The sequence below is a fragment of the Callithrix jacchus genome, chromosome 1 (genome assembly GCF_049354715.1).
Source record: "Callithrix jacchus isolate 240 chromosome 1, calJac240_pri, whole genome shotgun sequence".
Lineage (NCBI taxonomy): Eukaryota > Metazoa > Chordata > Mammalia > Primates > Cebidae > Callithrix > Callithrix jacchus.
The window spans coordinates 218,725,669-218,739,281 of NC_133502.1; the positions used below are offsets into that span (position 1 = coordinate 218,725,669).

Sequence of the window (13,613 nt, forward strand, 5' to 3'; positions counted from 1 at the left end):
GTCCAGTGTCACAGTGGTCGTGTGGGTGACCACAGGAGGTGGGCCTCACCTGGGCCCACACATGTCCCCACCTGGAGGTGCTGTGGGCTCTGGGGATCTGTCAGCTCCACACGGAACAGAGGCACAGCCGACCACGCCTGTCACAACGTGTTATGAATGGTCTCATGGCTGCATTTCACTCACATGATGTCTTGTCATCATGAGATTAGTAAAATATGAATGAGGAGACACTTTACTTTTGTGTTGGCTCAAATCTTCAAAATCCAGCATGTCTTCTACACTTAGAGCATGTCAGATTTCAGACCAGCCACCGTGTGGTGCCGGAGAGCCATGTGTGGCTACTGGGTCGCACAGCACAGGTGTGAACAAGAGAGGGATTGTTTTTGTTCATGTGTGTGGGTGAGTCAAAGGTCCAGAGCTGAAGAGCCAGGCCTCACTGGGGTGCAGAGGGCTCTGTGGGGTGGGGTGGGGCGGGGCGGGGCGAGCACAGCGTGGACCCTGCACCCCGGAGCTGATGTTCACATAGTGAGAGGAGGCGACCGGCCGGGGCAGGCTGCTGTTTCAGAAACTCTGTGCAGGAGCAGCATAGGTGCTGCAGCCCAGCTGCAGAGGCCCCAGGGTCAGCTGACAGTGGCTAGAGCGGTCGCTCACGTCTCTTCAGCGGGCAAATGAGTAGCAGTGTCATCTGGCAAAAGTGACTGCAGTTAATACAGAATTGAAACCCAAATGCTTACATTCTAGGAAAGATACATAATGTTAACTTTTTTCAACAGAAATGGGGACATGAGATGGGGAAATGGCAGTGTGCTGATTTCCGCATCTTTCACTGGGAGTGGTGCACAGGGTCACTTGTGAAATCCATGTCTTGAGATTTACACATTCAGACCTGGAGTTAAGGGTGTCAGCTGACCATGAGTGGATGCAGGACCCAGCACTGCTGTGAGCAGGAACCCACCCCCAGCACAGGTCTGACCATGGGGTCTCACCCCACAGTGGGACACCAGAGGCTCAGAGGTGATGGATTTGCCTGTTGTCCCGGGCCGGAGACAGGAGAACCTGTGCTCAGCAGTGAGAAGGCCCAAAGTGTGTCCTGTCGATTGTTGGCATGGCCCAGAACTCTCCCTGTCCCGTATCTGCTTCCTCGGGCGTCGGGACCTGTTTCTGCCCCAACAGCATTTCCCCACTGAGGCCTCCTGACCATAGAGTAGAAGCGGCTGGGATGGGCGAGCCAGGAAAGCCTGGGTGCCTGTTCCTCGGCTCGTGGCCACATGTGGGGTGGCTCCTCTGCACTCTAGAAGCAGACAGTGTGCCAAGCAAGCTCCTGCTCTCCTCAGTCCCACGGCCTTCGCAGCTTCTCCTGTGGGGGCCGAGCCACAGGCCTGGCAGTCGCATCTGACGACTCCTTCCTGCAAAATCCCCACCCTGTCCATCAGCAATGCTGTGGACTCTCTGCCCCTGCACCTCCCTTGTCATGCCTGGACACACAGAGAAGGGAGAGCCGGACAGGCTCCTGCCAGGAGAGGCTGCTCTGTAGCTGGGAACCTCACTGAGTTTGTAGAATTGTGGGGAGCCATTCTAGAGACCCCATTTTCTTCTCTTTTTTTTGAGACAGTTTCACTCTTGTTACCCAGGCTGGAGTACAATGGCGCGATCTCCACTCACCGCAACCTCCGCCTCCTGGGTTCAGGCAATTCTCCTGCCTCAGACTCCTGAGTAGCTGGGATTACAGGCACGCGCCACCGTGCCCAACTAATTTTTTGTATTTTTAGTAGGGACGGGGTTTGACCATGTTGACCGGGATGGTCTCGATCTCTTGACCTCGTGATCCACCTGCCTCGGCCTCCCAAAGTGCTGGGATTACAGGCCTGAGCCACCGCGCCCAGCCGAGACCCCATTTTCTTAATGGCACTTCAGATTAGGAAGTGGCTCCCGGGGCCTCAGCCTGTCGGCATGGCAGGCTGGGCAGTGCCCAGCTAAGTATGGCTCACAAGGATGAGTCAAGAGGAAATGAGCCATCTGTGGCCGCCTGCCCGGCCAGGCCTGCTCCCATTGCTTTACAGCGGCCAGCTCAGCTGCTCTTGCCTCACCCGCCTCCTGAGGGACACGTGGAAGGTGGAGACTCAGAGGGGAAGTCAGCACTCAACCCTGGGCATTTTGATTATCACAGGAGTGAGATGCAGGTGGAGAGCAGGCCAGGAGCCTACAGCGCTTCCTATGAGCTGCCCCCAGGAGGCGCTCGTGTGTTGTGCCCCACCCCTTCTTCCCTCCACAGCACCAGGTGCTGATGTGGCTTAGCCAACTCTCTTGACACCTGTGACCTTCCTCCCTCCGGCCAGGTGATACCCAGACCCCCAGCTCCACCACACACCCTGGGCAGCCCCGCTGTGCCCCCGTGGTGCTGAGCTTGGCTTTGCCAGTGTGTCAGAGGCATCCATTGCTAAAACAATTTGGCAGGAATTACCGTTTAGAACATCTTTGCTCTAGAGTTGGACACTTCACTCATGTGTTTGTGGACGAAGCCGGGCAGGCAAGTGAGCCGGAATGCCTCATTCCCCTGGGGCTGATGTCAGACGTCAGCAGCCAGGTAAGGCCCCACTGCCGTGTGTGCTGCTTCTTCCTCATCCTGTTCTCCTCTGGGGGTAGGGGCTACAGTCCTGCCAGGAACCGTCACAGCAGGGGTCATGTGGCTGTGCCAAGGACCCCAAGGTGCTAGGGCCGTGGGTCTCTATTATACCTTATTCCTTTGACTATTGAGTGAGTATCTTGACTCATTCACTTGTAAAATGGAGGTTAAGAGCCATTCTAGGTATTGAGGATGCAGTGTGGAAGCCAGAAATGTGGTCCCTGTCTGAGTGAGCCAGCTGCCCAGTGCCTGGAGGGGCAGACAGAGCCGGTGCTCCCGCATCTGACCCACCCACTTCTCGGGTTGCCCCGGCCTCCAGCTCTGTGCATCCTCGTTCTCCGCTCCTGCCTGCCTTCTCCCTGGGTGCCCCTGATGGTGGCACAGGCATCACCTTAAACTCCCATGGTTCGCTCCGTGTGCACTGCATCGAGGCGAGCTCATCCAGCATCCAGCGCTAGATGCTTCAGGCTTCTCCTTGGCACCTATGCTAGATGCACATCCCGGTCACCAGACACTGTGGGTCGGACCTGGGGAGGGAACAGGGACTGGTCGGGGCAGAGCAGTGGCGTCAGGTGGTCTCACCAGGTCAAGGCAACCATGGGCAATGGGCAAGCAGGATGGCAGCCACGCAGAACCCTCCACATGATAGACAGCATCCTTGAGGCTCCTACCATTTTGAGAGGTTCGCAGGAGAGAAAGCCAGGCTGCAGGAGCCGGGCAGATGGCAGGACTTTGGGGAGAAGCCCGGAGGGATGGCTCCAAGCCTTGTCAGTGTCCCCTGGTCTCCCAGCCCCTCCCCTCATCCCCTGCAGCCAGAGTGAGCATGGGGCCATCCTGCGCACAGCCCCGCTCCCACCTGAGCCTGTAGGAGTCGCAGCGGCACCCTCCCTGCGTGAGCTGAGGTGGGCCTTCTGTGTGCAGATCGTGCTGGCAGGAGACCCCATGCAGCTTGGCCCAGTCGTTAAGTCCAGACTCGCCATGGCCTATGGGCTGAACGTGTCTTTGTTGGAACGGCTGATGTCTCGACCTGCATACCAGAGGGACAAAAATGCTTTTGGTGCTTGTGGCGCACATAACCCCCTGCTGGTGAGTCTAGCGCATTCCAGTCCCCAGTTAAGCTGACATGGGCTCGGGGCAGTCAAGCAGCTCACCCTCTGTCCACCTGAGTCACCTCCATCCGTAGGCAGAATACAGGGGAGCACCCACCACAGCACCTCCCCCATCAACAGGAAGTGCAGCCTAACGCTGATGGCTGAGACTCTGGGGTCAGATACAGTAAAATAAGTTAAACTTTGCGTTACTCTGTTAACATAAGAAAAACAGGAAGTAACTTTTTTAACTTGAAAAGCCTGCCCTAGAGTGACTGCAGGCAGTGTCTTCCTCAGCGGTCTTCAACCTGAGTTCCATTGAAGTGCAGGTTCTGGGCTCTCGGCCAACCTTGTACCAAATTCTGAGGGACGGCCTTTGGAATTGTATCTTTGGGAGCCCCCAGCACACTGAGCTTGGGCCTCCAGGGCCTGTCATTAAGCAGTGACCAGTTTGTAAGCCCCTGTAGCCCACAGAAGAACAGTCTCCATCTGATTCCCATTGCCAGTATTAACATCAGTAGAAAATGAGGGGCAGTGACCATGGGCAGACTTTGAGAGAAAAAGACTGGAACCCATTCCTGGTTGTCAACAGTAGGGGTCTTCAGGCCAAGGAAGGTCTCATGAGGGACCACCCTTAAGACAGGCACCAGCTGTGCCAGGGGCCCATGAAACTGCACCCAGGAAGAGAAGGCCAGACGTTCGCAGCTGCTGGGCCCACAGGGCACCTGAGAGCTCTGCTGCACCCCTCCACCCACTGGCTGCTTTTCTGGAGGTGTGGATGCAGGTGACATGGCCGCAGCAGGGGAGACCAGCACGCTGCCGTCACCACTGTCCCCTCCACACAGCCTTCAGGGCCGTCCATGCAGCACACGGCCACAGGTACCGACAGACGCTACTGCACGGGGGTGATGGCTTTGTCCTGTGCCCTCACCCTCCAACTGGAGCAGCTGCCACAGTAACCCCAGGACGCGGCATGCTTCCTTTCTCTTCCCCGGCACCTGCCCGTGTCCAGCTAAAGCAGAGGCATCATGACGCTAGGTCACATTTGTAGTTTTGAGTAGCACCTTGGAGGCTGGACATGTTCTAGTTAGGTTTGACAGTCAGGAGGCCAATAATGACGTTCTCGTGCCAGTGTTACCTGAAAGCACCAGTCCTTTACCTGCCGAGTAACAGACAACACCATGGGAACCCAGGTTTTCACCAGCACGGGCTTTGTTACTCATCCCAAGGAGGGAGAGCTCTGGGTGTGTCCTCCCCGAGGGACAGTGAGAGGAGGGCTCCCTGCGGCACAGACAGTGAGTCCTCGCCAGCACGTGGGTCACATGTGCTGATGCTGACGCTCCTCCAGAGTGGAGACGTGAGTGTGGCCATGAGCAACATTCACTCAGTTCATCTGTGAGCTGCTGGGGTCTGTCAGGAACTAGTTCCAGCCAGTGAGAAGACTGCATTCTACACAGGGCTTAGAAAAAACAGGCTGTAAGACGGGAAGCCAAAAGACTGAGCACTGCTCTGACTGGCTGAACTCCTGTCATCCCCGGAGACCCTCCCTGCCTGCTTACACCAGGCCTGGGGAAGAACACCCACCCCAGATGAGCTTCCGACTAGGTTGGAGGCAGACAGTAAAGGTGTCCCACGTGCTGGTGACATCACAGTCGTGCTCAGCTGTATCAGTGAAGTCACAGCCACACTTTGTCCCTAGAGTCACAGCATCTACCATCCTGGCCCAGGGGCCCAGGAGCCCTTCCTTCCCTGTGGCTGAGCAGAGACGGAGCTGCATGGGGCTGGTTCCAGAGTGAAGCTCTCGGGAGGCACCCACGTGCCCTCCACCCAGCCGCCAGGTCCCAGATGGCAGGAGCCCTTTAAGAGATCCCTCAGCCGAATCCAGACCCAAGAGAGGAACAATGGGTGGCTGTCTCACCCTTTTCTTCTTGACATTCACATTTTCTATTCAGATGGACCCTTGGCTTGACCATTGTCCAAGGGGTTGGTCTGGGGGCAGGCGACACACAGGGGCAGAGGGGCAGAGTTGGGCTTGGAAGTCAGGTGGACCTCACATTTGCCCTGTAGAGCCTCTTCCTGTGACAAACTGCCGGGTGCCACCTTCCCCTTCTGACCCATTACCCTCTCCTCACAGATCACAAAGCTGGTGAAGAACTACCGGTCCCACGAGGCCCTGCTGGCGCTGCCCTCACAGCTGTTCTACCACAGGGAGCTGGAGGTCTGTGCGGACCCCACAGTGGTGACCTCTTTGCTGGGCTGGGAGAAGTTACCTAAGAAAGGCTTCCCTCTCATCTTCCATGGTGTCCGGGTGAGTTGTGTCTTGAACCCATAGGTGACTGTGTCGGGTAAGGACAGTGTGGCAGGAAGTCCTTCCTCCCAGGTGAGCTTCTGTCACCCACCTGTGACGGGGAAGATGCTCTGCTGGTCTCCAGACAGTGGAAAGATCTTTCCTTCCAGATGAGTTGTGCCTGGCACCAACAGGGCATTGCAGGCACCACGCTCAGGTGGTTGCAGCAGACAAGCCCTGGGCTCCAAGAGAAGTGAAGCTGCCCAGTGAGCTCTGGGGGGCCTGGAGAAGCTCATGGGGTCATGAGGCTGGGGACACCACAGGACCACAGGAAGCTTCCAGAGGGTGCCGCCACCTCCCTCTTGGGGCTTCCCTCAAGGGTTGGCGCTGTCAGAAAGACCCCAGCAGGGAACACAACAGCCACGAGCCTGAGCCCTGTGCCCAGGCCTGAGGAGTGATAGGCCACCTCCCCCTCTTGGAGGCTTCATGGAGGGACGGAGTTAGATGCTGAGTGGCCAAGCAAAATTTCAAGCATTCACTAAAATCACAGTTTGTATTAGGAATTTGGTTGTTAGAACCAGAAATCAAGTTTTGCATTAACCCCCTACCCCAAAAGAAGGGGCACTCAAGAGATCTGCAGTGAGGGCTGTGCCCAGACCGCACGGGAAGCCCTGGTGCCAGTGTACCTTCCATGCCTCAGGCGCCAGAGGACAGGGGTTCAGATTACACCGGCCACTGTCTCGGGCCTCTGCATTCCATGCTCCACCCAGCGGTGGCCCTCAGTTGCTCTTCATAAGTTCCTGGGGGAGAAAATCTGTCTGATCTGTCCGAAGCGTGTGGAGTAGGGTTATGCGTATGGCGGCTGTGGGATGCTCGCGTCTAGGGTGAAAGAGTCCTAGGATTCTGCGGTGAGCCGGGCGCCTTGAGACATGGTTTACTCTGAGGCAGGTTGCACCCCAGCAGTGGTCTCCCCTGCCATCTGTCCTGCTAGCTCTGCCCATCCTCAGAAGCTTTCCTGGGTATCAGGAAAACACATTAGTGGCCAGGCACAGGGGCTCACGCCTGTAATCCCAGCACTTTGGGAGGCCGAGGCGGGAGAATTGCTTGAGCCTAGGAGTTCGAGACCAGCCTGGACAACATAGTGAAACTCTCATCTCTTAAAAAAAAACTTTTTTTTAATTAGCCAAGCATGGTGGCATGTGCCCTTAGTCCTAGCTACTTGGGAGACTGAGGCAGGAGGACTGCTTGAGCCCAGGAGATTAAGGCTGCAGTGAGTTGTAATTGTACCACTGTACCCCAGCCCGGGCAAAAGAGTGAAACCCTGTCTCTTAAAAAATATATAAATATGGCCAAAGATCTGATGCATAATGTGTGTGTGTGTGTGTATGTATATATGTGTGTCTGCATATATGTGTGTATATATTGTGTGTCTGTATATGTCTGTACATATATGTGTGTATATATTGTGTGTGTGTCTATATATGTGTCTGTATATATGTGTGGGTATATATATTGTGTGTGTGTCTATGTGTCTACATATATGTGTATATATTTGTGTGTGTGTGTGTATATGTGTGTCTGCATATATGTGTGTATATATTGTGTGTCTCTATATATGTCTGTACATATATGTGTATATATTGTGTGTGTGTCTATATATGTGTCTGTATATATGTGTGGGTATATATATTGTGTGTGTGTCTGTGTCTGTACATATATGTGTGTATATATTTGTGTGTGTGTATGTATATATGTGTGTCTGCATATATGTGTGTATATATTGTGTGTGTGTCTATATATGTGTGTATATATTGTGTGTGTGTCTATATATGTGTCTATATATGTGTGTATATATTTGTGTGTCTATGTGTCTGTACATATATGTGTGTATATATTTGTGTGTATGTATATATGTGTGTCTGCATATATGTGTGTATATATTGTGTGTGTCTATATATGTCTGTATATATATGTGTGTATATATTGTGTGTCTCTATGTATCTGTACATATATGTGTGTATATATTGTGTGTGTGTCTATATATGTGTCTGTATATATGTGTGGGTATATATATTGTGTGTGTGTCTATGTGTCTGTACATATATGTGTGTATATATTTGTGTGTGTGTGTATATATGTGTGTCTGCATATATGTGTGTATATATTGTGTGTGTCTATATAAGTCTGTATATATATGTGTGTATATATTGTGTGTCTATATGTGTCTGTACATATATGTGTGTATATATTGTGTGTGTGTCTATATATGTGTCTGTATATATGTGTGGGTATATATATTGTGTATGTGTCTGTACATATATGTGTGTATATATTTGTGTGTGTGTGTGTGTGTGTCTGTGTGTATAAGTAAATGCATGCAGGCTGTGACCTAGAGTCTGTCCTCTAGGTACGCCATGGTGGAGAAGAGTAGTGAAGTCTCTCATTCTAATTGTGCTCCTTATCAAATTATCCTTGGGTTTCTAATCACTCTCGTCTTAGGAATTTTAACTGCCATGTTTCACCCATACAGTTTATCATGCTTTATCTTCTTCCTCATTATGTAATATTCTTCCATACTGTTGTGTGTTTTAGTCTTAAATTCCACCTCATAATCATAATATTTAACATTGCCACTTTTTTCTTTCTTTTTTTTTTGAGATGGAGGCTCACTTGTCACCCAGGCTGGAGTGCAATGGCATGATCTCAGCTCACTGCACACTCCGCCTCCCCAGTTCAAGCAATTCTCCTGCCTCAGTCTCCTGAGTAGCTGGAATTACAGGCACAAACCACCACGCCTGGCTAATTTTCGTATTTTTAGTAGAGACAGGATTTCACCATGTTGGTCGGGCTGGTCTCAAACTCCTACCTCAAGTGACCCACCTGCCTCGGTTTCCCAAAGTGCTGGGATTACAGGCGTGAGCCCACCGCGTCCAGCCTGCCACTTTTTTCTCTTTACCTGATATGTCTTTGCCTCTATGTTCGTTCTCTTATTGCTGTATTTTCTAGGAGCCGCTGGGTTTTTATATTTGATCCATTTTGAGAGTCAGTTTTCTTTTAGTGACATAAATCAGCCCAGTCTATAGTGATTTCACATGCTTTCTTCCTTACCTTTCTTAGTTATCTTCTTTTGCTTTTTTTATGTTTTCTACTTGATTGGTTGCTATTCATTTAATTTTTTTCTCAATTTAGAAGTTTCTGCTGTTAAGTTTCCATCCCACTGATTTTTCTTTTTTTTTTTTTTAGTTTCTTCAGTTATTTACAGTAAATGAATAAGTTACATGGCTTAACAAAAACATGAGTAAATTCTTACTGTTTTATCTGGTGGTCACCTTTTTGGGTTTTTCATTTTTATTTTTTGTTTTTGTTTTTGAGACTGGGTTTTACTCCGTCACCCAGGCTGGAGTGCAGGGGCGCAATCTTGGCTCACTGCGACCTCCGCCTCCCAGGTTCAAGCGATTCTCAGGCCCCAGCCTCCTGAGTAGATGGGAATACAGGCACCTGTCCCCACATCTGGCTAATTTTTGTATTTTTAGTAGAGACGGTTTCACCACGTTGGTCTGGCCTCCTGACCTCAAGTGATCCACCCGCCTTGGCCTCCCAAAGTGCTAGGATTACAGGCGTGAGCCACCTCACCCAACCTGGTGGTCACTTTTTAAAATTGTAGGGCCAGACTTGGTGGCTAACAACTATAACCTCTGCACTTGGGGAAGCCAAGGCAGGCGGATTGCTTGAGCCCAGGAGTTCAAGACCAGCCTGAGCAACATAGCAAGACCCTATCTCTACAAAAAATACAAGAATTATTTGGGCATGATGGGTGCACACCTGTAGTTCCAGCTACTCAGGAGTGTGAAGAGGGATCACCTGAGCCTGGGGAGGTCGAGGCTGCAGTGAACTGTGATCATGTCCTGGCACTCTAGGCGACCAGAGTGAAACCCTGTCTCATTTATTCATTCATAAATAAATACATGTAAACATAATAGAAAATTTGTCATGTTAATAACCTTTTTTTCTGTTTTTGAGATAAGAGTCTCACTCTGTCACCCAGGCTGGAGTGCAGTGGCATGATCTTGACTCACTGCAACTTCCACCTCCCAGGTTCAAGCAATTCTTCTGCCTCAGCCTCCTGAGCAGCTGGGACTACAAGGGTGCCCCACCATGCCTGGCTAAATTTGTATTTTTAGTAGAGACGAGGTTTTGCCATATTAGCCAGGCTGGTCTTGAATTCTTGACCTCAAGTGATCTGCCCACCTTGGCCTCCCAGAGTGCTGGGATTACAGGTCATGAGCCACCACACTTAGCCGGTTAATTCTAAGTGTTTTGAGAAATCATCAGCCTGTTTTCCATAGTAACTACCATTTCATACTCCCGCCAGCAGCGCCACAGGGGTCCAGTCTCCCCACATCCTCACCTTCACATATTTTCTGGGTGGTGGTTGTTATTTATGGTAGCCATCTTAGTGGGTGTGAGGTGTATCACACTGTAGTTTTCATTTGCATTTCCCCAATAATCTGTGACATTAAGTAGCCTTTCATGTACCTGTTGGCCATGTGTATGTCTCCTTTGGAGAATTCAGGTCCTTTGCCCTTATTTAACTGGGGTGGTGTTGTCAGTGAGTTTAAGACTTCCTTATAGTCTTAGATATTAAGTTCATGTTTACTGTTTGCAAAGGTTTTCTCCCCTCTGCAGATGACCTTTGTAGTTTGGTGATTGTGTCCTTCGATGCCCAGATAGTTACCATTTGGATGATCACTTTTAGTTAGTGCCAGTGGCTTCGACATTATATCCAGGAAATCATTACCAGACCCAGCGTGATGGGGCTATTCCCATTTTCCTCCAAGAATTTTGTGAATTCAGGTCTCAGATTTAGCTCTTTGATCCACCTGGAGTTTACATTTCGAGCTGGTGTAAGGCGAGCGTCCGTCCTCATCCCTATGCATGTGGATCTCCAGTTGTCTCAGCACCATTAGTTGAAAAACTGCCCTGGCACCCTGTCAGAAGTCACCCAGCCACGTGTGCAAGGGTTTATGTCTAGGTTCTCCATTCGCCCAGCCACGTGTGCAAGGGTTTATGTCTAGGTTCTCCATTTGCCCAGCCACGTGTGCAAGGGTTTATGTCTAGGTTCTCCGCCCAGCCACGTGTGCAAGGGTTTATGTCTAGGTTCTCCATTCTGCCCAGCCACGTGTGCAAGGGTTTATGTCTAGGTTCTCCGTTCTGCCCAGCCACGTGTGCAAGGGTTTATGTCTAGGTTCTCCATTCGCCCAGCCACGTGTGCAAGGGTTTATGTCTAGGTTCTCCATTCTGCCCAGCCACGTGTGCAAGGGTTTATGTCTAGGTTCTCCATTCGCCCAGCCACGTGTGCAAGGGTTTATGTCTAGGTTCTCCATTCGCCCAGCCACGTGTGCAAGGGTTTATGTCTAGGTTCTCCGTTCTGCCCAGCCACGTGTGCAAGGGTTTATGTCTAGGTTCTCCGCCCAGCCACGTGTGCAAGGGTTTATGTCTAGGTTCTCCGCCCAGCCACGTGTGCAAGGGTTTATGTCTAGGTTCTCCGTTCTGCCCAGCCACGTGTGCAAGGGTTTATGCCTAGGTTCTCCGCCCAGCCACGTGTGCAAGGCTTTATGCCTAGGTTCTCCGCCCAGCCACGTGTGCAAGGGTTTATGTCTAGGTTCTTCGTTGCCCAGCCACGTGTGCAAGGGTTTATGTCTAGGTTCTCCATTCGCCCAGCCACGTGTGCAAGGGTTTATGTCTAGGTTCTCCATTCGCCCAGCCACGTGTGCAACGGTTTATGTCTAGGTTCTCCGTTCTGCCCAGCCACGTGTGCAAGGGTTTATGTCTAGGTTCTCCGCCCAGCCACGTGTGCAAGGGTTTATGTCTAGGTTCTCCATTCGCCCAGCCACGTGTGCAAGGGTTTATGTCTAGGTTCTCCATTCGCCCAGCCACGTGTGCAAGGGTTTATGTCTAGGTTCTCCGTCCGCCCAGCCACGTGTGCAAGGGTTTATGTCTAGGTTCTCCACCCAGCCACGTGTGCAAGGGTTTATGTCTAGGTTCTCCGCCCAGCCACGTGTGCAACGGTTTATGTCTAGGTTCTCCATTCGCCCAGCCACGTGTGCAAGGGTTTATGTCTAGGTTCTCCATTCGCCCAGCCACGTGTGCAAGGGTTTATGTCTAGGTTCTCCGTTCTGCCCAGCCACGTGTGCAAGGGTTTATGTCTAGGTTCTCCGTTCTGCCCAGCCACGTGTGCAAGGGTTTATGTCTAGGTTCTCCGCCCAGCCACGTGTGCAAGGGTTTATGTCTAGGTTCTCCGTTCTGCCCAGCCACGTGTGCAAGGGTTTATGCCTAGGTTCTCCGCCCAGCCACGTGTGCAAGGGTTTATGCCTAGGTTCTCCGCCCAGCCACGTGTGCAAGGGTTTATGCCTAGGTTCTCCGCCCAGCCACGTGTGCAAGGGTTTATGTCTAGGTTCTCCATTCGCCCAGCCACGTGTGCAAGGGTTTATGTCTAGGTTCTCCATTCGCCCAGCCACGTGTGCAAGGGTTTATGTCTAGGTTCTCCGTTCTGCCCAGCCACGTGTGCAAGGGTTTATGTCTAGGTTCTCCGCCCAGCCACGTGTGCAAGGGTTTATGTCTAGGTTCTCCGCCCAGCCACGTGTGCAAGGGTTTATGTCTAGGTTCTCCATTCGCCCAGCCACGTGTGCAAGGGTTTATGTCTAGGTTCTCCGTTCTGCCCAGCCACGTGTGCAAGGGTTTATGTCTAGGTTCTCCATTCGCCCAGCCACGTGTGCAAGGGTTTATGTCTAGGTTCTCCGTCCGCCCAGCCACGTGTGCAAGGGTTTATGTCTAGGTTCTCCGCCCAGCCACGTGTGCAAGGGTTTATGTCTAGGTTCTCCGCCCAGCCACGTGTGCAAGGGTTTATGTCTAGGTTCTCCGCCCAGCCACGTGTGCAACGGTTTATGTCTAGGTTCTCCGTTCTGCCCAGCCACGTGTGCAAGGGTTTATGTCGAGGTTCTCCGTCTGTCCAGCCACGTGTGCAAGGGTTTATGTCTAGGTTCTCCGTTCTGCCCAGCCACGTGTGCAAGGGTTTATGTCGAGGTTCTCCGTCCGCCCAGCCACGTGTGCAAGGGTTTATGTCTAGGTTCTCCGTTCTGCCCAGCCACGTGTGCAAGGGTTTATGTCTAGGTTCTCCGTTCTGCCCAGCCACGTGTGCAAGGGTTTATGTCGAGGTTCTCCGTCCGCCCAGCCACATGTGCAAGGGTTTATGTCTAGGTTCTCCGTTCTGCCCAGCCATGTGTGCAAGGGTTTATGTCTAGGTTCTCCGTTCTGCCCAGCCACGTGTGCAAGGGTTTATGTCTAGGTTCTCCGTTCTGCCCAGCCACGTGTGCAAGGGTTTATGTCTAGGTTCTCCGCCCAGCCACGTGTGCAAGGGTTTATGTCGAGGTTCTCCGTTCTGCCACTTGATCTATGTGTTTGTCCTTCATGTCAGTGCATCTCATTAATCATTTCTAAGGAAGAGTCAGATAAGAAATAGCTATATCCGAGGTCTAATATCAAAAAAAGAAAGAAAGAAATACCAGCCAGCCTTCCACTCCAGGGCTCAGTCCTGAGTGATGGATTCATGTGACCC

General features: G+C 51.7%; 1 protein-coding gene across 12 annotated transcripts in view; it reads left to right on the plus strand.

Annotated features, from left to right (window-relative positions):
• The window catches only part of MOV10L1 (Mov10 like RNA helicase 1), a 72,179-nt gene that overhangs the window by 54,929 nt on the left and 3,637 nt on the right, over window positions 1-13,613 (plus strand). For all 12 annotated transcript variants that reach the window (XM_078343967.1, XM_035273993.3, XM_035274003.3 and 9 more), the window contains 3 exons: window positions 2,485-2,584; window positions 3,545-3,709; window positions 5,846-6,019. In XM_078343967.1, coding sequence (XP_078200093.1) covers window positions 2,485-2,584; window positions 3,545-3,709; window positions 5,846-6,019 — 439 coding nt within the window. The remainder of the gene's footprint in view (window positions 1-2,484; window positions 2,585-3,544; window positions 3,710-5,845; window positions 6,020-13,613) is intronic.